General features: G+C 56.4%; 4 protein-coding genes across 4 annotated transcripts; 2 read left to right on the forward strand and 2 right to left on the reverse strand.

Moving 5' to 3' along the window:
- Positions 1-934: 934 nt before the first annotated feature.
- Positions 935-3,038, forward strand: crzA (C2H2 finger domain transcription factor crzA; the record flags this gene model as incomplete). Its single annotated transcript, XM_037326013.1, has 2 exons — positions 935-2,030; positions 2,086-3,038. The coding sequence occupies 2 exons, from the start codon at positions 935-937 to the stop codon at positions 3,036-3,038; spliced, it is 2,049 nt and encodes a 682-aa protein (XP_037175808.1).
- A 1,115-nt stretch (positions 3,039-4,153) lies between these two features.
- TOXD-0 (Protein TOXD) lies at positions 4,154-5,346 on the forward strand (the record flags this gene model as incomplete). The annotated part of the gene is made up of 3 exons (XM_037326014.1): positions 4,154-4,431; positions 4,493-4,622; positions 4,690-5,346. The coding sequence occupies 3 exons, from the start codon at positions 4,154-4,156 to the stop codon at positions 5,344-5,346; spliced, it is 1,065 nt and encodes a 354-aa protein (XP_037175807.1).
- A 247-nt stretch (positions 5,347-5,593) lies between these two features.
- CGCA056_v010768 (uncharacterized protein) lies at positions 5,594-6,154 on the reverse strand (the record flags this gene model as incomplete). The annotated part of the gene is made up of 1 exon (XM_037326015.1): positions 5,594-6,154. One exon carries the CDS (start codon positions 6,152-6,154, stop codon positions 5,594-5,596), a length of 561 nt encoding a protein of 186 aa, XP_037175710.1.
- A 14,099-nt stretch (positions 6,155-20,253) lies between these two features.
- On the reverse strand, positions 20,254-22,129 carry HOL1 (the record flags this gene model as incomplete). Its single annotated transcript, XM_037326016.1, has 4 exons — positions 20,254-20,324; positions 20,377-21,832; positions 21,898-21,998; positions 22,084-22,129. 4 exons carry the CDS (start codon positions 22,127-22,129, stop codon positions 20,254-20,256), a joined length of 1,674 nt encoding a protein of 557 aa, XP_037175805.1.
- Positions 22,130-25,036: the final 2,907 nt, after the last annotated feature.

A 25,036-nucleotide genomic window follows, 5' to 3' on the forward strand; every position in this document is an offset into this window, starting at 1 on the left:
GGCCGCCCAGGTGGATCCCCTCTAGCCAACCACGTCGCCTGTCAGTCCCCAGCACTGTGAGGTAGGTACCTTACCTTACCGCGCATAGCACCTGCCTCTCTACTCGCGTCTCTGTCTCCCAGACCCTGGTCGCACCCCTCCACTGTCCTCCTCCCTCACCCCTCTCCTCTCCTCTCCTCCCCTCCCAACCAAGTCCCTCACCCCAGCTGCCCGCTGCAAACTGGGACCCGACCGACACACCTCAGACCCCAAATTACCGCTAGAAGTGACTGCGAGGTTCTCTGTCCCTCTGTCTCTCTTAGTCGGTCCCGCCAGTCCTGAGTCTGATCCTGAGAGTCTGAGTCTGAGTCCTCCAGCTGTCCAGTCCGGTCCCGCGGTCTCTGGCCCGACCACAGAACAGGACAGGAATCCAAGTCCCTCGCTTCCCCATCTCAACTCCCCTTGGCACACTGGTACCTATCTACCTACCTACCTACCTACTGCGTACTTGCCTTACTTACCTCATTACCACCGCTTACCGCACACACACTCCCCGACGCTTCTTCTTGCTACCTTACTGCGACACGCATTCTCTCCAACGCCCCCTCCAAAACCCGCAAACAAACCCCTCGACTTTCGTCCTCTCTTCGGCATCGCTCTCCATCGCATTGTTCAGTTACATCCGCCAGAAGCGCCTACGTCTACCGTTCCCGCATAAAGTCTTTGCGACAGCGAATCGCAGTCCGTCGCATACGCTTCTCCCCCGCCGTCGCCAGTTGGGTGCGGTCTGTCAGCTCTCGCGCGTCAGCACAGCCCCAGGGCAGTGCGGTGCCTGAAAGGCTGACTTGTGAACTGCCTCGCCCAGTTCTAAAGACGGCAACAAACACTCTCACACACACACGCAACACACGCATCCCATCCTTCCGACTACCGACTCCCGGCATCCATTTACATCATGGATCAACAGGCCCAACGCGGTCGCTCACCGTCTGCGGGGCATCAACAGCCTCATATAAGACAACCCTCGCATTCCCCATCGCCGAATCCGTTTCAGCCCACCGACGCAGGAAACATTGGACTCGGCCTCGGCTTGGATCAATCAGCTACACAAGCCTTCTCCGGACCCGCCTCCGCCGACTTCAACACCTTCAACAACAATAACAACTTCCTGAACGGCCAGCAGAACGGCCAGTCATTCAACCAGTCCGCCGCCTTCGCGAACCAGAGCTCGGCCGGCTTCCTCGACCCCAACTTCGCCTCCGGCGACTTTCCTCTCTTCCCCTCCAACACTACTCAGGGCGAGCAGCAGTATAACACCGGAGTCTTCGACCAGAGCAGCCTCAACCCAGGCGACATGAACATGGCCATGCCTCAGAGCCACCACTCGCCGACCCCTCCCCACCTGCTCAACCCCGACCCCCACCAGACACCCTCCGCGCACCAGTCTCCGGCCTTCAACCAACACCAATTCTCGTCGCCCCCTTCCGGTCACTCGAGAAACGCCTCACTCGGCCCCGAGGCCGCCCTGCTGCCGAACCAGCTGAGCGAATGGAGTCAACCCCAGTTTCAGGGCCACCGGAGGTCTCCGTCCGAGTACTCGGACGTCTCTTCCGCCGCCCCGTCGCCTAACCTCGTGAGCGCCGACAGCTTCGAGGCGGTCGACCAGCGCCATTCGCCCATGCAGCGCCCGCAAGACTCTGGCCTTTACCAGCAGATTCAGGGCTTCGACAGCTTCACAATTTCGGACCCGGCGCTTAGCAGCCCCAACCTGCACGGCCGGAGCCCCTCCCACAGTCCGGCCATCTCCCCGCGCATCCTCCCCCAGACGATGCCCGAGCTCAACCAACCGACCAACTTTGGCCTCGCGGCCCAACATGCCGGATATGCTGCCGGCTACGCGGGCCAGGAGGCTTTTCCGACACTGCAGCAACATGAGATGCCCCAGGTTGCGCCAGCTATCAACATCGAGTTTGCGCCTACTTCAAGATCGAACAACTTCGAGACCCCCAAGCCTCCCATGGATCAAGATTCCTTGACTCCTCCTGACCGAGGTATGAAACTTGCAACTCTAACCTCCTGTTCGTTCGTGACTAACACAAGCAACAGGCCGTCCCCGATCCCGTCCACGTGCGGTCACGGACCCTTTTAACAGCGGCGGTCCCGGCATGGTTCGCCAAGCTCCTTCAGGCAGCTTGTCCCCTCACCTGGGTGTCGATCTGTCGAGGGACTCCTCGCGATCACTCTCACCGCTCGACCGACAGGCCACGAGTCCCAATCGCAGAAGACAGTCGACATCGGCGGTGCCCAATAACGTCATTGCGTTGAGACTGGCAGACCCCGAATACCAAAACTCCCAGGATAACGGCAACGCGAAACGTGTGCAGAAGCATCCTGCCACCTTCCAGTGCACGCTGTGCCCGAAACGATTCACGAGAGCTTACAACTTGCGATCCCATTTGCGCACACACACAGACGAACGTCCATTCGTATGTACAGTTTGCGGCAAGGCGTTTGCTCGGCAGCACGACAGAAAGAGACACGAGGGGCTGCACTCGGGAGAAAAGAAGTTTGTCTGCAAGGGCGATCTGAAGGCTGGTGGCCAGTGGGGCTGCGGTCGTAGATTTGCGCGTGCGGATGCGCTTGGCAGACATTTCCGTTCTGAAGCAGGTCGGATCTGCATCAAACCGTTGCTGGACGAAGAAATGCTTGACAGACAACGTGCTTGGCAAGAACAGCGGATGCAACAGCAAAACATGCAAAATATGGCCGCCCAAGGTGCCATGATGGAGCCGGGCTACCCTATGGATACCAGCGGCCAGTACATGCTGCCTGCCGCTCTGCTCGCACAGTACCCAGCACTCGCGCAAATGAACTGGTCTGCGCCGGACGCAAGCAGCGGCCTGGAAGACGACATTTCAGGCCGTTCATCGTTCGAAGCTAGCGACTACGAAGGTGACGATGGCGGTTATGTCAGCGGACCCGGCACAGGGTTTGGCGAGGGTGGCATGAGCCAAGGGTTCGGCGAAGTTGGTTACGCCAGCGACTACGGCGGTCGGTAGTGTTCGAACACGGCTGGTTGCTGTCTTTTTTCTATATGCTTTGTTGCTTGATTTCTACGTGCGACGGATCGTCTATGATACACGTCTTTTATCTTTTTTATTCCTGGTGTTATACCGCTTCATGAACAAGCGACTGTTGTAAGGGGACACTGCAAATATTGCCGCTGATGTGGATGGCATTGAGCGGATGGTCTGGTTACAGGGTTTAGAACGCGTTGCTATAGATACCATTATGATGAAATTCTAGGTTCACCTGTACTCCTCCACTTGAGTAAAAATTACCATGGCCTCCGTTGTACGTGAGATGTACTTGGCAAAGCATTGCCCCTCGGAGGGGTTTCCGTCGGCGATAACGATATGGTTGCATCACCAGCGAGGGGGCCCGCGGGGCCAAATCGTCGTCGTAGCGGGGCTTTTCGCTCATCGTTCAGTGCGGATAAGGCCATCTACGTAGTGACAACGTATTCAAGCAACGTCCGGCAGCGATTCGATTTGCAGCCGGCCAAGCTCTGATCTGACAAATGCATCCGGCGCCGGGCTGGGCAGCAGCACCCCACGGAGGGTCAGCATGGGCTGTTGCCGTAAGCAGATGGCCGGCGCCGAGACGGGACCTTCGGTTGAGCAGGGCCCCGGGCCAGAGGAGCTCTCTCTGCCCTGCCCTGCAAGCTTTAGTGCCAACAAGGTGAACTCCCTCGGCATCTATCCTAGCAAGGGCTTTTTTGGGAGCTCTTTAGGAGGGGAAGCAGAAGGTAGAGCTTGACCACCGGGAATACTCCAAGAACGGTGTTAGATCCGCGCGACAGCCACGTTCCGTCCTCTGGGTGCGGGGCCGTCTATGATGTGGTTTTGTGTGAGGTTGAACGCGCCCCGCCATCAATGTGCCGAGCCGCAGATGCTGGAGACTCAAGGACCCGCGCTCTGGGCTTGGCTGGACGCGGAACTAGCATTTGTAAGCTCTGACGACGGAGGGGGCAGGAACGCTCTTATGCTTTGTTTATGTGGTTGGCATAGCTCTTTCTATATAAGACACCCTTCGCTCTCGGCATATCGACCCAATTGGGAAGTGAACTGACATCACCACCTTTCGACTCACTCACACTCACACAGACTTCACAATGGCTCAGAACCAAGCTGTCAAGACGATCGAGGCCGGCGTGGCCAAGGTTGTCGACGCACCTGTCCCCAAGCTCCCCGCCGACGATTACATCCTGGTCAAGACGACCGCGGTGGCCATCAACCCCACCGACTGGAAGCATGTCGACCTCGCGGACAAGGCGGGCTGCGTCGGCATCTGGGTCGGCTGCGACTACGCCGGTATCGTGGAGGAGGTCGGATCCGGAGTGACCAAGGATTTCAAGAAGGGCGACCGTATCTGCGGACCCGTCAACGGATCGTGAGTTTCCTCTTGGTCGATAAGACAAGAGGCCATTTGTGTGGCTTACGACGACATATAGCAATGCTCTGCGGGAGATTGACGGCGCTTTCGCCAAGTACATTGCCGTCAAGGGCGACCTCCAGATCAAGACTCCCGACAACATTACCGACGAGGAGGCTGCCACCCTCGGTATTGCCGTCACCACTGTCGTATGTCTCTCCCTTCACTATCACCCCTCCCCCGTGATTTATCATCTACTTACACACGCAAAACCAGGGCCAAGGTCTCTACCAGACCCTCAAGCTCCCGCTGCCCAGCTCCCCCGCAAAGGAGCCCAAGACCATCCTCATCTACGGCGGCAGCACGGCCATGGGCATCTCCGGCATCCAGTACGCCAAGCTGTCGGGCTACAACGTCATCACCACCGCCTCCCCGCACAACTTCGACTACCTCAAGGAGCTCGGCGCCTCCGCCGTCTTCGACTACAAGTCGCCCACCGTGTCCGAGGACATCCGCAAGCACACCGGCGACGCGCTCACGCTGGCCTGGGACTGCCAGTCCACCGACGAGTCCGCGGCGATCGTTGCCAGGGCCCTGTCGTCCTCGAAGCCGTCCATCGTCGGCACGCTGCTGCCTGTCGACAAGAAAAAGGTGCAGGAGGTCAACCCCAACGCCGACGTGCAGATGAGCCTGTACTACACCGTCTTCGGCGAGGAGTTTGGCTACTTCGGAAAGAGGGACGCCGTCCCGGAGAACTACGAGTTTGGCAAGCGCTTCTGGGAGCTGAGCAGGGAGCTGCTCGCCGAGGGCAAGCTGAAGCCCATCCGCGTCATCAAGAACCGCGGCGGCAGTGGACTCGACGGCGTCATTGTCGGGCTGAAGGAGTTGAAGGAGGGCAAGGTCAGCGCGGGCAAGCTTGTTTATACCATTTGACAATTACAGAAAGGGAGGCTGTGAATGAGCACACGAGGAACGACGAGGGGAGGGTGTGTGTTGTGAGGTAACGGGGATTAATGTTGAAGGGATCTGTACTTCATTTTGTTTTTCCAAAGACGACAGAAAACGCTGAATGATGAATGACCGTGGTATCTAGACAAACAGAGAAGAACTCGCCAACCAACGCCGACCCATAAATCGTACTACTTCCAAATCATGTCCTTTTCCCACCGTTTGCGTCGTATCACATCTTGGACCGGCCGACTTTTTGCGCCACCTCGTCGAGCATCTTCCGCAACAATTCCCGATGGGCGCCCTCCATCTGCCCCTTGACGAGGGGCATCAGCATCCGGCTCGTCTCGACCCTGACGTTCTCCACGAGCTCGTAGTCGCCGTCGACATAGCCCCCGAGCTTGCCGGAGCTGTGCTCGCCCGGCCAGCGCTCCTCGGGACGGGGCACGACGAGCCACTCGCTCCGAACGATGACGCCGCCCGGGGCCGAGGCGCGGGCGCGGAGACCATTGGGGATGTTCTGGAGGACGGCCGGGAAGGAGATTTCCTTCTTGATGCCCGGCACGACGGTGACCTTTTCGTAGACCACATAGGATGAGATCTTGAGGCCCGTGTCGAGGAAGAAGTCGTCGTCGACGATGCTGTCGAGGCTGACGGGTACCTTTTCGAAGCGGGTTATCAGCGGCTGGTGGCGGAGGGCTGGAGACTGCGATTGGAGAGTCTCGATGACGGCCTCCGCCGGTAGCATGCTGGGGAGCGGAATGCGTATTGTGAGGTTGTGGTGAGCGGGCATGGTGGCGGATGGGTTTCCCGGTGGTGATCTCGGAGGAGCTGCTGGGGGTGTTGAACCGATGGCCCCAAGTGTACTCGGGCTCGAAAGCGAGAGTTGGATAGAGATAGAGAAGAACAACGTCTGATGGCAACAGACTATCGAGCTGAAGGGCGAGGTGAAGTCGAGATCAAGTCAGCTTCCTTCCCTGTAGTCCGAGGATCAGCGGGGTTCCCGCGTGGTTTGTCTCCAACAGAGTGTAAGCGGCCGGGAAAGAACCTTGTCCTGACTGACGGTTGAATTGCCTTTCCAGCAGGCAGGAACGGTATGAGCGAAGGGGGCCAGCATCTTTTGTTTCGTCTGATGGCACGTCCTCCTTGGGAGGGGGGAGGGGTTGTCAACACCAAAACAAAGAGCAGAGGAAAGGGTGCACCTGATGCCGAGATAGTGTCGCATGGACCTTGCCCTGCTGCGGCACTAAACCATCGACGTCACCCGAAGGATGGAGGCGGCGCGTGCAAGTCGACAAGCATAAGCAAACCGACGCAAACACGGATGGCAGCTCTGCCGATGCTAGCAGTCGGTTGCACTCAATTGCAGTTTGTGCCTGGCTGACTTACACCCACCAAGGAAGGGAAGGAAGGCATTGGCTCGCGGCGCATCGGGTGAGATTTTGAAGCGATTCTCCTCAGTGACATTGAGGGCGAATGGATGACATTTCGCAGCAAGCTTGATACTCGACGTTGACTGAGAAGAGACGCTGAAACAGCCTGTGATACTAATTTTAACCCCTGGAGGAGGAGCCAGTGCCTCGGAATGAGCCCTATGGTAACGTCCATGTTTGGGGGAGGCGCAAGCTGGGATAAACGACAGGCCGATCTTGGACCCTGAGTCGGCGATTCCACTGGGGGACCGCAGTTGGTGACTGCGCCCGTGGCGGGAGCTCCGGGGGGGCGTGAGATGGCGGTGGCTGTGGCTGCGCTTGCTGAGGCTGACCGAACCGGACCTCATCCTCACCTCGGCTCCGCGGGTAGCTATCTCTTATCCGCCGTCACTGCATCTGACTTTCACTCGGGGATGCAGGGTCGTTGCTCTTGCGGCTTGGTATCCGTAGGTCGTGTTCCGGCCGGCGGCGGAAGCGGAACAATCCTTCTTCTTCACGACCCCTTCGAACGGGTACGGTTACGGTCAAGGTCACGGTCACAAGCAAGGGCCGTCGGGCTCGTCCCGAGTTCCAACCCCAGATTTGTCTCGTCCAAGACTTCTTTCTTCCAAGCCACCGGTGCTCTTTGTCACCGTCTAAACCAACGACTTGAGACATGGACGCGCATGGGACGAGGCCGCGTTAGGCATCTCAATAACGGGGCGCCATGGACTGTGGTCACGGCGGACCCTCTGATCCCTAAACGCGAACATGATTTACATGCCCTTTCCACGAGACCGCTAGGTAAACAGCCAAGTAATCTGGGGGATCGATGACTTGATGCTCGTCATGGAATGGAGAGCTTTCTTGCAGCTGGAGTCATTAAACTCCGGGCTCCATTCGAAAAGTTGTCGACATGATTCTTGTGGAGGTCAATTGCAGTCTGCAGCTAGCTAAGTCGGTGATGCTGCACTTGCTGAGTTGTCTTCCCCATCGACCCATAGTTTCAACCTGAACAGAGGTTAGGTACGAAGCAGTAAGTTGCCTTCGCCCTATTCTCGGCTCAGGTCTGACCGCCAGAAAGAGCCGCAACATCACACTCAAAGTTCATCCGAGGAGCATCCATGGGCTCATGTCTGTGTGGCAATGACCGGTTGAGCTGCCTGCAGTCAAGCTACCAGGCTGTTGCTGAAGCTGTGGAAACCACTGTGAGAGGGTTGTCTCCTATACACAAGGACGTCGCCAACTCGGCTGCACGGAGCGGGTTACCACATATCTTGCGCTCAAAATGACATGTCTCATGTGAGGACAATGACTTTCATATCCGCACTCATTGTGTCCATTGACGGCGAGAAGGGGGAGGAAATTGAAATTTCTTCTCCACCGTCGCGTCCAAAGTGTAGACTTGGCGATTCGGCGTGGCTGGTTGGTGCGAATTCGGCCAGCGTGGTTTGAGATGTTGAAGCGGTGAAGGACACGCCATGCCTCTTTGGGCGATTATCGTGGGATGAGTGGATGACTGATGCGCCCAGAAAATGCTGGAGGTGGGACAACCAGACAAGACGATCCAGTACAGGAGTGTCGCCTGCATCGCAAGACAGGCCCAGACTTGGGTGTGCATGAAGGCCCTGTTAGTTCCCGATGCGCAGCCAGCGGCGCTGCAAGTACACCCATCCAGACGCAGGTCTGGCGCTGGCTCGAGAGGACATTCGCCCATCGTACAGATGCCAGATGGGGCTCCGGCGGCGTGGGAAGACTGGCCAGGAGCCCCGACAGGATGTCGCCGTGCGAACAGGTACGAATATAACCCCCAGCGGATGTTATCCCACGGTCGCAGGTGCATGGCTGCCCAGTTGTCCATGTATCGATACCTCATCGTGTGCGACTTGGTGCATCAACGTCGACGCTAGCTAGCATGCTGGCCGAGCCGTCGTCCGCATGGCAACGTCTCCATGAGCGACGGCATCTCCCTCAGTTTCCTTGCCCTTGCAAGCCTCGTCCCGCTTCCGCCGCCACGGCCCAGAGACAATGGCAATAGCGTTGGTTCGTTTACCATACATAGGTGTGTGAGAAGACTCGCCTGCATGGCAGAAGCTGCTTGTCATCAACATGGCAGTGATGGGCCCGTAGGTATCCGACTACGACGAGCTCTGCGCGTATGGAGTCTGTGAGGCATCTCACTTCTCCATGGTGCGCATGCTTGGCGGGTGGATGTGGGCGTGTAGGTACATGGGGGAGCGCGGCGAGGTGGCTGGAGAGGCATGTATTTCCGCCAATTGAGCGCTGTCGGCGAGTGAAACGGATTTCCAGTCAGCTAGAAGGGAAGTGACCGTTGACTATCGACTGGTGGGGGCCGTGATACACAATTGCTTTCTGTGTGTGCGGCTTTTTCTCTTGGGCTAGCAGGCTCCTTTTGGAGGGGTTGATGAGAGTGTAACGTGAGGCGTCATGATGAGCAACATGGAACATCGCAGTGCTGAGGAGGGCAACAAACGAGTGTTGCAGCGACAACCCAAGAGACGGTGCTGACAGCTCACTGCCCGTCACAGGGAAGAAGGATGGAATAACCAGCCGTTGCGTGCATTGGGTAGGGTCCAGCTTGTTGCTTAGTCTAGGAACCGAAGTCCAGAGACGACAGTCAGAAGCAATTAAGGTGCGGATACCGGTCCAAGAGCAGGTGGCATTGGGGTACCCTGTCTGGGTAAGGTAGGAAAGAAAGTGAAGTGGCAGGCAGTCGAGGGCGCGGCAAGGGCGTTGGTCGTTGTGTCGTCCCCTCTGGCCATCGTCCCCTCAGCTTTTTTCGCGAACTAGCTCGTGGGCCATCGTCACAACCCGTCTGCTTGTCTAAGTAAAGGTAAGGTACCCTACTGTCTGTCATTATAGGAACTTGAGAGAGGCATCGATAATAACCTCCTGACCTTGGTTTTGTGTTCCACTCCCGCAGTGTATTAGTGGTGCGTGTGTGTGGTGTGGTGTGTGCTGCCCGCCCGAATGGCCGCCCACTTGAAGCAGATGGGATCCTGGAGAAGAAGCATCACCTGGGCGGCAGGCTGGATGGGAGGGGAGGGGGGCCTCCCGAAGTGGTGTGAATCGAGTCAAAAGACGGGACTTGCAGGGACTGCATCACACTTGTGCAGCCAATGAATCGCCGGGCCCGCCCTTCCACCCGTCCAGATGCCAGGGATGAACACCCTCTGGCGGACGAGTCGCTCGTTGCGCTCTTGCCGACTGTGGCACCTCCCTCCTCGCATCTACTGTATGCAGTGCTTGGTATCATGGATGATGGGCCATGCGAGGGGAGCGGGACGACGCTGAGGAGCAACAGCCGGGAGACAGCAGAGGAGACTCACTCATTGATGATTCGGATTGGACGTGATAGGATGGATGGCTGGGCAGATGGATCGCAACGACGTACATCCAGCATCCATATCCATAATTATTACTCCGACATACCTTACCTTACCTTAACTTGCTTCATGCTATGTATGGCTCCTGCTGATCAAGGGAGTTTCCTCCTCCTCTCGTACATCAACAAGCCTTCTTGATCTTCACGACGACTGGACGGCACCACCAGCATTCATTCGATCCACCCCTGCTTTAACGGTGCCCCTTTCTGGCTCTGTTGCATGGCACGACGAGGCTCCTGGACAGAACAACAAGACGCGCAGAGCAGGAGGGGAAGGAAAGACAGCGCAGTCCCATCATCAACCAACGCCGGCGGCGCATGCGATACGACCCCGAATCCTACGCATTGCATCGTTTCAACCCCGACCAACGACGAAGTCATCCGTTCAACTCGACGTGCAGGCCTACGATATCCGGCACCGAGCCAGACAAAAGCCTCCTCCCAGCACCAGCGGGTGTGTTGCCTGCGTGCATGGTGCTGCAAGATACTGGCGGTCTGCAACATTGTCATCCTCCAATTCGCCTCGCCGCGACGATCCAGCAACGACGCGACGGGCCATTGGCTCCCTGTGCAGCAAGTGGCTTGTAAGAATATTCTTTCCGGACCGTCTCCAGCCTTCCTATTGCTCCGTTTCTTCTCCTATATGACTCGACCTCACCTCCCTCAGTCAGTCAGAGAGGCTCACGAGGAAGAAGATAGGGGAGCCACTGAGAGTGTTAGACGAGAGCAAGAAAAAAGAAAAAAAACGAGACTTGAACGACGAATTGACTTCTTTCAGCGCGGTCAGACTGGCACTTTTTTGGCGAGCGAAACAGTGGCGACGGCCGTCTTTTGAGGTGTAACACCAAAAGCTCCATCCCTGCTATCGCTCACAACTGGCTCGTTATCGACCACAGAAGGCATTCTCCAGCCTACCTATCTTTAGCCTGGGCCGCTTGGTAGCATAAGGTAGGTAATTAACCAACTACTTATTTATTAGGTACCTAGGTAGGGACAAGTGAAGCGGCCGGCGACCTGGACTTCTGAGGTATTACTATTTCGTCCTGTGGCACCTCTCCTCCGTCATTCTTCCATTCCATTCCCGTCCCTCACCTCCCTCCCAGGACCCTGGCGCCATGCTGCGCTGCGCGTAGCGGCCCCCGTCCCTTTTTCTGCCAGCCGAGCCGATCTCCCCCCAGCCCGCGCATTTACGGATACTTCCACCACCTCAGTCACAATCGCAAACAACTTTACTAACTTGCGCAACCTCTGTTCCAGTCTCACTTCGCTCCGGTCATACGAATCCCTGAGACCGCACATCTGCAGACTCTCCCCTCGCACAACCAACCCGTCTTCCGTTTCATCGCTGCGACTGCCTGCCTCATACTTCCGTGTGCGCAAACCGCTGCCCCTCACCGATACCCCTCCAACGAAAACGAAACGACGACAGCGACCACCTTCCCACGTGCCCATCTTCATCGATTCCCCCAAAAGCCGGCGCAGCTTCCATGATTTTTCGCATAGGAAGCTGCACCACGAGCAACAATTCCCAACATGGCTGCGGCCACGGTTTCGGCGTCCTTTCCAGGAAACTGGGCAAACGACGCCCATTGTTGGAGAACAACACAGCACTCGAGGACTAGTTGGGATGAAGAAGATGTACGCGTTCGCTTGCGCATCATCGCCTGCGCATGGGAAACCGCCTGGCAAAAACCACAGGTATGACCCGAATCATTTTCGTCCTTCGTCATTGTTTTTGCTCCAAATTTGTGGGCGACGGCGTCGTTCCAGCGCCGACGCCTCCAAAGTTCGGTTTAAACCCAACGGCTACCAGCGCCGTAGCCGTTAGGAGAAACTTACGAGTCCAACGGGGGAATCGGAGAGGGGGGGCTGCTCAGCGCATGCCGCCTTACCCCCCCTTCCCGCATTCCACTAACACGCCTCAGTCATCAGATGAACATGTAGACTAAGCTGATCCGCTGACATTCCTAGACCTCATCCTATCGCCGAACCATCAGAATCATCACCAGCAACTCGAGCCCGCTGAAAGTACCAGATTGCGGTCCGCGATGGTCACGACATGTAAACCCACCATCTGAAGCATCTGAATCATCAGAACAAGTCATGGACCCGACGGGCTCTGGCGGATTCGCAAACCGACAACCCTCAGACTTCTCATTCTTCGTCCGACCTCAAGCCTCGAGCACAGACACACGGGAGCGGCGCGGCAAGGATTCCATCTTTCGAGATCCGACGCACGATTTCCTCATCGACTTTGGTTCGGAGGAAGGTTTCATGCAGGCGGCAAAGAAGAAAAAGAAGGCCCCTGCCAAGGCTCCGACGAACAATAGTAATGATGACGACGCTAAGAAGGACGATGAAGGCGCCGGAGACGGAGGTGACCAGGGAGGCGAAGCGCCCAAGGACGATGGTGGTGCGGCTGGTGATGGCGACGGCGGCGACAAGGACAAGGACAAGCCAATACCGCCTGCCGAAGAACCGCCCCCAGAAGACGACGGTTGGGGTTTTGCGGCCACCAAGACCAAGAAGAAAACCAAGAAGGGCATTGCCGATGATGCCCCGTCGATTCCCATGGACTCCTTCCAAGACATCAAACTAGACGATCACGGAGGTGGCGGCAACGGCGGCGGACTTGATCTAAATTTTGGTACAACGAACAGTAACACCAACAGCAACAGCAATAGCAACGGCAACGGCAACAAACCAGGAGGTCTTGGCGGCTTAGGTGTTGGTGGAGGACTGGGTACGTGGGGCGCCGGACTTGCCAGCTCTTGGGGTCTGAATTGGGGGAGTAAAAGCCCGGTTTCAGCGGTCTCTACTGAAAAGGAAGACGCAAACCCTTGGGGCCTCAGCACTGCAAAACCAAAGAAGAAGCTGAATAGTCTGGGATTCAGTTTCGGCGACGAGAAGGCCGAGCCCGAGCCAACACCTCCCCCGCCTGCCCCCGAACCTGAGAGGAAGGAGGAGGAGGACCCATGGGGCTCTTTTGCGACTTCTAAGAAGGATAAGAAGACGAAGAAGAAGACCAATATCTGGGATCCTTTACCAGAAGAAAAGAAGGAAGAACCACCAGCCGACGATCCATGGGGATGGGGCACTACAGGTAAGAAGAAGGGCAAGGCCGACCCGGAGCCACCAAAGGAACCGGAACCAGAACCCGAGCCAGAGAAGAAGGACGACCCTTGGGCACTTTCAACTCCTCTTTCCAAGACGGAAAAGAAGAAGAAGAAGAAAGGCCTACTTCTTGACCCAGGACCGGAACCGGTTCCGGATCCTCCCAAGCAAGATGACATATGGGACTCCTGGGGCATGAATAATAAAAAGGCAAAGGAGGAGCCTGAACCACCACAGTTCATCCCTGAACCTGCCCCAGATCCTCCTCCAGCGGCGGCAGCTGACCCATGGAGCTGGGGGACGCCAGCAAGCAAGACGGACAAAAAGAAGAAGAAGAAAGGTCTGCTTGCTGAGCCAGAGCCCGAACCAGAGCCCGAACCAGAGCCAGAGCCAGAACCAGTACCGGAGCCCGAGCCAGAACCTCCAAAGGTGGAAGAAGACCCATTTGCTGGCTTATCAAAAACGCAGAAGAAGAAGAAGAAGGCCGAGATGGCGGCAGCAGCACTGGCCGCGGAACAAGCCGCTGCTGACGCCGCCGAGGCCGAGGCTGCGAAAGAACCAGATCCAATTCCGGAACCGGAGCCGGAGCCAGCGCCGGAACCCGACCCAGTTGATGATTTCGGATGGGGCATCACCACAAAGAGCAAGAAAAAGAAGAAAGGGAAGAGTGAACCTGAGCCCGAACCCGAACCCTTGCCTCCACCACCACCTCCAGCTTCTGAGCCCGAGCCAGAACCGGAGAAGAAAGACGATCCCTGGAGTTTCGCGAGCTTGTCAAAGACCGACAAAAAGAAGAAGAAGAAGGGCCTTCTTGCCGAGCCGGAACCCCCTCCAGAGCCTGAACCGGAGCCTGAACCGGAACCTGAGCCTGAGCCTGAACCAGAGCCGGAGAAGAAGGACGACCCTTGGAGCTTCGCTGGGTTATCTAAGACTGATAAGAAGAAGAAGAAAAAGGGACTTCTTGCCGATCCAGAGCCGCCAAAGGAACCGGAACCTGAGCCAGAACCCGAGCCTGAACCGGAGCCCGAACCCGAAAAACCAGCAGAAGACGACTTCTGGGCTAGCATAACCACCAAGAAAGACAAGAAGAAGAAGAAGGGCAAGCTTGCGGAACCTGAACCGGAACCTGTTCCCGAGCCAGCTCCTGACCCACCGACTCCTGAACCAGAGGCAGAGCCGGAGCCGGAGCCAGAGCCCGCTGTTGAGGACGACTGGGGCTTTGGCCTTTCTAAGAAGGACAAGAAAAAGAAGAAAGCTGCAGAATCTGAGGCAGAGCCCGAGTCAGCCAAGAGCGAGAAGAAGGACGATGACGATTTCTTCACCGGTCTTGACTCTAAGAAGGACAAGAAGAAGAAGAAAGAGGCCGAGGAAAAAGCGTCAGACTCCTGGGGCATCTGGGGCTCTTCTAAGAAAGATAAGGAAAAGGAAAAGGAGAAGGATAGAGAGAAAGAGAAGGATAAAGAGAAGAAGAAGAAGAGCAAAGAAGTTGCACCCGCAGAAGAGCCTCCGGCCGAGGATGACTGGGCCGATTGGGGCCAGAAGAAGGACAAAAAGAAGAAGAAGGACGATGCCATGGCCCTGGTTCAACTTGAGGAAGACGAGCCAACCCCCGCAGAAGAGGCACCTCCTGCTGTTCCCGATGTTTCTGATCCGCTCGAAGACACTGGTGGCGACGGCTTCTTCAGCTCTTGGATGACTGGTGGTAAGAAAGACAAGAAGAAGAAGGGTGACGCTGAAATCGAGGCCTCCATGAAACCGGACGCTATTGAGGAGCCGGTGGACGATATCTGGGGCACGTCGTCCAAGAAGAAGAAGAAGAAGGACAAGTCTAACAACGAGCCCGTGGAAGTCATGGACGAAGAGCCAAGCCTGGACTTTATGCAGCCAGATTCCGTCGAGGAAACCAAGGATAAAGGCGACGACGATGACTGGGCCGCCTGGGGTTCCTCGAAGAAGAAGAACAAGAACCGTAAGGACAGACTTGCCGACCCTCCACCGCCAGCTCCTACCCCTCCCACAATGGACCTGACTGAGCCTGAAGCAGAACCAGAACCAGAAAAATCCAGCTTCTGGGGTGACTTGACTTCGTCCAAGTCCAAGTCTAAGGACAAAGAAAAGGACAAGGACAAGGAGAAGTCCAAGAAAGAGCCCAAGCTGAGCGAGAAGGAGCTGAAGAAGCTTGAAAAGGAGAAGAAGAAGGCCGAGAAGGAGGAGGCCGCGCGGAAGGCGAGAGAAGAGGAAGAAGCCGCCGAGCAAGCCGCCAGGGAAGAGGAGGAGCGCCTTGCTCAAGAAGCGGAAGAGGCCGCCGCTGCCGAAGCTGCCGAGAAAGCCCGGATTGAGGAAGAAGAAGCTGCCGAGAAAGCTCGCATTGAGGAGGAGGAAGCCGAGAAAGCTGCGGCGGAGGCGGCAAGGATCGCCGAAGAAGAAGACCTTTTTGCGGCTCTGGAGGCTAAGAAGCTCAAAAAGGGCAAATTGACGAAAAAAGATCAAGCAGCCTACGATCGGTTGAAGGAGGCCATCGACCAACGGAATGCGGATCAAGCGGCCGCGGAAGCGGAAGCTGCAGCTGCCGCAGAAGCTGAAGAGGCTGCCCGCATCGAGGAGGAAGAGCGCCTAGCTCAAGAGGCTGAAGAGCAAGCGGCCAGGGAGGCCGAGGAAGCCGCGGCTAAGGAGGCCGAGGAAGAGGCAGCCCGAGAGCGAGAGGAGGCCGAGGAAGCGGCCAAGAAGTCCAAGAAGAGTTCCAAGTCGGAGAAGGAGTCCAAGTCCAAGTCCAAGTCTAAGGAAAAGGAGAAGGAGAAAGAGAGGGAGAGGGAGAGGGAAAGGGAGAAAGAGAAAGAGAGGGAAAAGAAGGATAAGAAGGACAAAAAGAAGGATAAGAAAGACAAGAAGGACAAGGACAAGGAAAAGGCAAAGGTAGAAGAGGAGGAAGTTGAGCAGGAGGAGGAGCCTGAAGATGTCATCGACGACATCGACAAGGACGACGAGCTTGGCGACATTGAACTCACCGAGGAGCAAGTGGAGGAGCTTCTGGCCGATGCCGAACCCGCTTCACCACCTCCGCCTCCGGTATCACCGCCAATTCTGCAACCCAAGGCTGCCTTCGATGCCTTCAGTTTCTGGGGACTTGGTGGCAAGAAAGCGTCCAAAAATGGTAAGTGGCCTCAGGCAACCCCCAATTTCCCCTTCGCACCACTCCAGCACACCACCAAGCCTCATCGAGACTATTGAAATGAGATGCATCCCACCGTGTTACAGTGCTGACTCATCTTTGTTTAGAAGGTGCGAGCAACGATTGGAATGACAACAACACGTCTTCCGCCATAAGCAACGACGCCTCGACCTGGATGCAACCGTCTACGGCTCGTAAGGCTAAGGGAAGCAAGATCGCTGACAGATTGAAAGCATTCGAAGCCAAACCGCCATCGCCGCCGCCAGAAGAACCAGAGGACGAGCCGGAACCAATTGTCGAAGAAGAGCCTGAGCCGGAGCCGGAGCCGGAGCCGGAACCTGAGCCGGAACCCGAACCAGAACCGGAGCCAGTCCCTCCGCCTCCGCTGACGAAGGAGGAAAGAAAGCGATTGAGGAAGGAGAAGAAGCGCCTCGAAGCTGAAGCAGCAGCCGCACCACCACCTCCGCCGCCGCCGCCGCCTGAACCTGAACCAGATCCTGAAGCTGAGGATCCGGCCGTAGTTGACGCTGACGCTGACGAGAACAAGTCCTCAGAACCTCCTGGCGCGTTTCCTGCCGAAGAGGACGAGAACGAAATCATTGAGGTGATTGAGGCGCCGCCTGTGGAGAAGAAAAAGAAGAAGAAGAAGAACAAGGACAAGTACCTTCTCGCCGAGGATATACCACCGCCTCCGGCGCCGCCACCTCCTCCTGCAGTGCCCGAAGCGCCTCCTGTCGACGAGCCGGAAGAGCCTCAAGATCCTGAAGTGGTTGAAGACCCCGAAGTGGAAGAGCCTGAAGAACAGCCTCCTGCCGAGGAGATCGAGGTTGTTTCTCCTCCTGAGCCCAAATCTTCCAGGAAAGACCGAACCAAGATTAGCCGCGATGGTTCCGGTTCGTGGGGCACGTGGGCGGCTTCCAACTCTCGTGACAAGGACCGAGATCGGGACCGAGATCGTGATCGTGACCGTGACCGTGACCGTGATCGCGATAGGGAAAGGAAGTCCAAGTCCGAGAGGCGGGAGAGAAAACACGCTTCTGCGGAAAAACAGGGGACCAAGAGCTCTTCCAAGGGCTCGAGCTCCGATAAGGCCGACCGTTCCGTCGAAGCGCCGGCGCCAGCACGGCCGAAGCTGACGTCCATGTTTAGCACGCCACCCATTTCTCGCTCAACCTCCACTCGGGACCGGCGGCTTGGGTCCGGACATCCGTCGCGTCGACACTCGGTTGATGCCAGTGGCTTGATGTCCCCGCCTCCAGAGGAAGCGCCCCCGATGTCCTCCAAGGCGGCCAAAGTGCTCGGCGTCGATAAATCCAGCAGTCGGCGTCGCAGGCGCGACGAAGACGTTGTCATGATGGGAGCAAATGGGGATGGGGAAGACATCAGCCCCCCAAAGTCCTCCCGTCGACGTCAAAGATATCCTGATGAGTTCACGACGCCCGATGTTCCTGAGCCGCCACCCATGAAGCGATCCAGCTCAAGTGCCAAGAAGGGTCTTGGTGGCCTGTTCGGCCTAAGAACACCCAAGCCGGACCGCCCAGAACCACCGCGCAGGCGACATACATATGCAACCGACGATGACACCAGACGGCAGCACCGCCGCAAGGGCTCCGCTGCTGACGCTGAAGAGGCGGAAGCCGTAGCAATGACGGACATGGACCAGGAGGCGCGTCGCGCTGCTCGTCGCGCCCGCCGTGCCGCACGGGAAGCCGAGGCTGCTGGTATTGTCGAGCAAGATGAGGATGAGGCTCGACGTGCCAAAGACGAGGCAAGACGTGAGCGTCGTCGTCGGCGAGAAGAAGATGACGCGGAAGCTCGCCGCCGCGATGAAAAGGAAGCCAGACGCGCAGAGCGCCGCGCAGCACGCCAGCGCGAAGAGGAAGAGCGCAGAGCTGCGGATGACCGCGAGGCTGAGCGAGCTGAGCGACGACGTCGTCGCAAAGAACGTGAGGCTGCCGCCGCTGCAGAGGCAGACGCGGAGGCCAGGAGAGCGGCCCGAGAAGAACGCCGCCGTGCCCGCGAGGAGCGCGACGCGGCAGCGATCGACGAAGACGAGGCCCGAAGAATCAGGCGGGAAGAACGACGTGCTGCTCGCGCCGCCGCGGAGACGGATGGCGAAGAAGTCCGCCATCGCGGTAGTCGCAGGCGGTCCACCCGAGAATCCGGTGACGAAGGCCTCGCCTCGTCCCGCCATAGATACAGGCGTGACGAGGAAATGAAGCCCGCCTGGCCTCATTCCGGTACCTCATCGTGGGTCAAGGAGCATACCGATGCAGGCCCTCCCCCGGAAGACGGTGGTCAGGCGGAGGCCGTCCCGATGACAGAGGACGAGATGCGCCGCGAGCGACGAGAACGCCGTCGTCGGGCCCGGTACGAAGAAGGTACCGCCGACGAGGCTGACGATCGCCGCCGCAAAGCCCGTCGTGAAGAGCGTGAGCGGCGGTATGCTGGCGGCGGCGGCAGCGGCGGTGCCGGGGGCGGCTCGGAAGGTAGTGATGAGCGCCGTCGGCAGGCCATGTTCTCCGATGCCACGCCCCGCAGCAGTTGGTGGCGGAAGTGGACTGGATGATACGACATGTCTGTATGAATGGATGTTACCGAGTGACGAAAGCGTGCGATGTGTTTTATTCTGATTTTGATTTTGACTCTTCTCTTGATTTTTTCTGTTATTTATCTTCAGTATATTTCTTCCCACGACATCTCCGACATATACCCCCAATCCATCTTACCAAGAAACGGCCAAATTGTTGTTGCGACGCCTTTTTCTAAGCGTGTGAGAAAGAACAAAAAAACATGAAACATATACTGTCTGATTGTATCATCTCCTTGGGATCGGAAGTTCGGTGCATTGCTTGCGGAGGCTCAGGATTACTAGCATACGGACCTTGGAGGAGGCCAAAGGAGTAGGGAATTTGCAGATACACATACACTCTCTCTGTCAACACTACACACACAGCGCGTGCGCACACACCCAACATAGCGTAGCATAGTTATACCCGGGGAAACGAGTGAGAAATACTATTTTTTTTTTCCTTTTCAGCGGATCTGCTGCTGTTGTCCATTGCCCGAGGGCAAGGCGCGAGCTCCGTCATCACATGTGATTAGCTGCCTTCGTTGTATGTCGTGGATTTGTGTGACTGGACGGAATTGGGGACTGTGCAGAGATGGGTATGTGGATTGGAGGGGCGCTGGCCCGCGCTGGTGGAGAGGGGAGAAGAGAGGGGATTCGTAGGCCGAGCAAGACATGCCACTGCGGAATCTGATTGATGCTCTGTGTTTTGTGAGGGGTTGAGGAAACATCCAGTGTGGCGTCGCGGATGGTCAGCCTCTGCGGCACGGAGCGGACCTTGTTTCTGGATGGAGGGGCCAGGATGGGGATGGGCTTGGTCGGGTACGAATAGCTCTCGAAGCTCCAAATCAGATCCACTCCCGCTTGCTACTGCAATACATGCACGAAGAGACCAACCGACCGGCCGTCCTTGAGGGAGACCCTCCGTGATGGTTCTGCCCGGGACGGACCTGTTGGTGGCTGGCTCTTGGTGATTCCATACTCTTGCTCACACAAAACAGGCCTAGCTATAGCATATTGAAGTAAATTAGAGAAACTAGCATTAATATGGTACTAATATACGGTCACTGGTCAACGCGCGAAGGCGTGAAGCTATCTTAGGTGACGGGGTAGATGCGTGTGCCAAAGCACTAACTAAACGACGCCCTGTCTTGGGCAGAGAGTGCCCCATTTGTAAACAAATATGTAAAAGTAGATCAATCTCAGGAAATTGCCCGGCTTTTCAGCGAAGGCCAGTCAACTTGAGCAGGTCGTGTTGGTGGAAGTAGGCACGAACACGCTTTCCATAAATATCTGCATCCTCGTCAGTTCATGATTTAAAAGGTTGGGCTAAGATGGCACTTACACATTGGAATGCTCGTTGCGCAGACGACAACCTGCACGCTGGCAATAGCGATCATCGTGCGCTTGGTGCCACCGGCAATGATCCAGTCGTAGGCGCTGTATGTCAGTCCAAAGCTGAAAATGTTCTTGAAGATGATCATGCAAGTGAAGCCTTCGATGGCGAGATCACGGTAGGCGTCAACAATGTAGAGGGAGCTGGCCACAGCGCCAATTACCATGCCAGCGACCTCAAAACCGAAGAAGACAAGAGGTATGCTGTAGTGGAATTCCTTGCTGATAAGTCCTGCAGAGGTGATACCGAAGCCGTACAGGCCGATGCCCCCAATGATGAACATTGGGAGCACCATGACGATGCGAAACTCCGGCTCGTAGATGCCATTGTTGCGCCGAGTCATGAACTTGGCGCTCCAGTCGGAGAAGACACCTGCAATAATGAATCCCACGAGAGCTCCGACGAAAGCACCCACGTAGGCGTAACCGGCGTACACCTCATTCCAGTAGTAAGGGGGTCCGAGGAAAATGGCGGCAACGATGACTCCGATGAAGACCGTCCAACCGATCATGGTTCCCTGAACGAGGCAGCCCCAGAGGAAGGCTGGCTGAGCGAACAGTGGAAACGGGCGCAAAAGCAATTTCCAGTAGCTTTCATCAGTTTTGCGGCCATCAAAGAGACTGAGCGATTGCATAAACGTCTTCTCGGGAATGTCTGCGCCATAGTTGGAGGCCATGCCAGGCACAAGCGTCGTCGTATCGGCAGAATTCTTGCCATGACCGTGGTTCATATCCAGATTCTTCATCTCGTGGTCACTGGTGTTGGCTGCCATGTCGGTGTTGAGAGCAGCGTCGCGACGATAGGCCGTCTCGGGGCACAGGAAGAAGACGGCAGGCAGCATGATGGCGCAGAAGATGGCTTCCAGGTAGAAGGTCCACCACCAGCCGATGCTGTGGGTAATTTTCCCAACGACGATGGGTGTGAAGAAGGCACCGCCGAAAACGGCCAAGTTGGTGAAGGCCATGCGCGAGCCACGCTGATGTACGAAGTACAAATCGCCGACAGCAGCGTTGACAAGGGTCTCGAACGGAGCACAGCCGATGCCCTGGACGACACGGGCGCCAAGGAGAGAGTTGTAGTTGGTGCCGACGGCGCCGGCCCAGGCGGACGACCCGATGAGGATGCATATTCCCAGGATGAAAAGATGGCGCTTCCCCCATACACGTCCTGAGGGCACGAAGAAGATAGCAGCGGCGCCTACTCCAAGGAGGAAGTAGCCCGTCAATAGCGCGATGGACGTGAAGCTCTTGCGGAAGAGGAGCGCGATGGTAACGGTGTTTGCAGCGAGAATAGGACCCAGAGCCGTGGCAAAGATGGCGGTTATGGACAGAACAAAGGTGATGAGGTCACGCTTCCAGAGTGGCCAATTGAGGGGGTCGTTCGGGTCGTCGGAGGGCTGGGGAATCTGGAGGGGAGGGCTGTCAGCGGGGGGTGGCGGGTCGCGATGTGGTCCCTTAAGTAGTAGCTCACCAAAATAATGGGAACATCTCCGCTGTTATCGACCTTCAATCCGTGATGAGCGTTGGTCGCAGCCTGTGGGCGGTCGGGGTCGTCGAAGTAGCGCGTCGTGCCTTTTGAGCGGATTGACAGCGTCAGTTTTGGGATGACAGGTGGACAGAGCGGGTGGTTGAAGCACAAATTTGGACTTGGACTCACCTGGAACATGGTCCAAGGACTTTGATTCTAAAACGCCGAGACCCATGGTCGCATAAGTTGTTCTTCAAAGCGCGTTGTGCAGCTGAGTAAAGGAGTCGCGGGCTCACGACATGTTCGGGTCAAAGGTGCAGGTCGGAGCACGAGGCGGCCGAAAGATGTAGTTCTTAGGATGGGTCGGGAGACGGGACGTTGATGGACAGCGCTTGCCGTCGAAGGCACCTCCCGTGCTGCGTCCCAAGGTAAGACGAGCGGGCGACGCAAAAAGGCTATTCTCAACACCAAAAAGGTTAGGAGCCATTCCGACACCTTACTCGGGACCTTGTTCAGTGTGTGGTGCGACCCTGGGACGACGAAAGTGGGCCTCGAGGTTCACCTCACGGTGCTGTCGCCGCCGTCCTGCAGGGCCTGGACGGACGGCATTCAGCGGGTGTTCCACTGTTTGCTCGGCACCTGCGGCTTGGAAGTGCTGGGATTCTCCGCAGGGCCCGCAAAATCTTGTGGCTCATCAAACCTTATTCAGCAAACCTTTGGGTTGTCTGTGACAGGGAAGCCAGCTTGGTTGATTGGGTGACTAAGCTCGTTGTAGGTTCCACAGCGAACAATGGTGGTGTCTACCACCAAGGAAATAAGAACTTGAAAAACGGCTAAACTTACCTGTTGGAGATGTTATTGCCGTCTCAAGCAGCTGATCCATCCCATCCCATCCCATCCTTCTGTTGTTAGAATCAACCTTAACAACTCCCCCATCCTCCACGTTAATTCCGCTCCTAAGTCCAAGCATCAGAGTTCCGGAGATGGAGTCAATGCAAACTTCCCGTGCACATTCCCAAAACATGCGTCCCACCATTATCATCTTACACGAAGCAGTGAACTCTAGCCGCAATTGTTACTAATCGTCGACTGTCGTCATTTCTATCATGATCTGTGTGGCACACCTCCTTGAGCTTGTTCGACGTGCACATGAGCACAATCCCCTCTGCTGACCAGCATCTCCCCTTCTCCCAACGAACCTCGCCGTTGGAGTTCCTGGCAGCAGGCACGAGCGCCGCTAGCACGGTAAAGTGTCCAAGTAGGGTCCCACGACATGCAGATAGGCTTCTGATGTGCAAGGATGCCGCTTCCGAAAGAGGTAATTGGCCGATTCGTTGTGTCCTTAGGCTTGAAATGGGTCGTCTAAGCCTCATCGGTATCGCGATTCTTCAACTTCACGTCGGAGGAGCTGCCCGCCTCCGACGAAAAAACCGGTCATAACGGCGCCCAATTCCGAATTGCGCGTCTTTCCCCTTTTGTCAACTACATCAACCCGTCGGCCCGCTGTCCATCTGTTTCACCGCGTGTTTCGTTCAAAAAGAAGCAACTGTTGATGCAAAACTCGCCAGCTTGCACAAACCAGACCTGCGGCCTTTATTGTTGATGCTTTGTTCGGTTCGTCGTTTTTTGACAGTCAACGTACCCGACGATGATGACCTGCACAAATCAGCAGGCGCAGTGTCCCCATTCAAAACGTCATTTGAAGTTGGCAAACCCGAAAGCTGGCCATCTGAGCATAATCCATCTTCGTCTTCAATTAATATTTCTCGTGAAACGCGAGGATCGTCTTTCATAATATTTCTTGTATGCCAATCCGACCGTACGAATTCAAACCCGAACCTCCGAATCGATATCAGAACACTGTGATTCCTCCCAGGTATCTTCGAGAAGCTGTTTCGAGGTCCAAGGAGCCCAATGTGCTGGCACGGCGACGCTTGTAATACGAGGGCGCTATGCATCCTGTTACATTCGCCTCACACACTGCATGCAGGCTTCGCCATTTGTCTGCTGTAATCTTTACAGCCGTCGGTTCAGCTTTGGCGTAGACCGCTATTACGGCCAGCGGATAGGCATGGATCGTTACTCATATTCTGGTGGAAAAGAGGTGGGAGATTAAGCAAACAATTCGAGGCAACAAGGATGGCAATTGGTGGCGGCGATGGCTCTTTCTGGGGAGACTGCATAGGTCCTTGCCTACTCGGGCAAAAGCCAGCTTGCAAACGGAGCGAAAATGGAAAGAACGACGCCTTACGTCCCGTCACGAAAACCCCTGCTTCTGGCCGACATGGGCATCCCGCGTCCTTCGTAAGGCAGCGTTCACTCGCAGAATCTCACCAGCAAACAAACAATGAACTCGAGGCGTGGTTGGAGTAGTGGTTAACTCGTTGCCCTCCCACTTCCGTTGACAGGCAGAAAGTAGGTTGATATCTTCTCGATTGTGGGAACTTCGCTAACCCAAACAACACTGGTTCGAACCCGGTGCCGCGCATCAATTCTTTTTTTGCGACCTCCCGGCTCTCCGTCGATTAATACGAATCATTCTCCCAGCCCTTTCTGTGCTTTCGTAGTGTCCAATAGTTTTGTCAATGCACACCTCTCGAACAATCCATTCTTTTTGCTCGTCTGTCACTTCACGGCAGAGAGTAGGCTCTCGCTCGTCGTCGAGGACAATCAGAAAAAAAGGCAAATGGTATCCGTTTTCTCTCACTGACTTTCGGTTTGACGTACGACTACAGACCACATTTGCCGGGTCGGAGGCACCCTGAGGGAAGCTTAACATCCACATCCGAGACAGAGTTCAGCCCTTTTGCCAGAATCTATACGGTCGATTATAGGACGCTGCGAGCTGTAGTCTGGCCTTCGATTGGCTGGACAAGTCTTTACAGACTAGTTTTGCCAGTTGGTTGGCAAGCGCAGCTAGGATAGGGTGATTTCAGTGGCGAATCATGCAGGAAGCTCGCGGGTGACGCAACTTTGCTAACGCTTTCTTTCCCCTCAGACGACGTTTGACAAATTAATGGCAATACCGAAGCACCGGTCCAAACGCAAAATCCGAGCGGGCACGAAGATGACTCGAGGGTCATGACCGCGAAAAAATAAACGGGCCGACAAGAGCAGATTGGCAACGGCGACCGACGGGATA

The sequence above is a fragment of the Colletotrichum aenigma genome, assembly GCF_013390185.1.
Source record: "Colletotrichum aenigma strain Cg56 chromosome Unknown KSG_Cg56_contig07, whole genome shotgun sequence".
In the NCBI taxonomy this organism is placed as follows: Eukaryota; Fungi; Ascomycota; class Sordariomycetes; order Glomerellales; family Glomerellaceae; genus Colletotrichum; species Colletotrichum aenigma.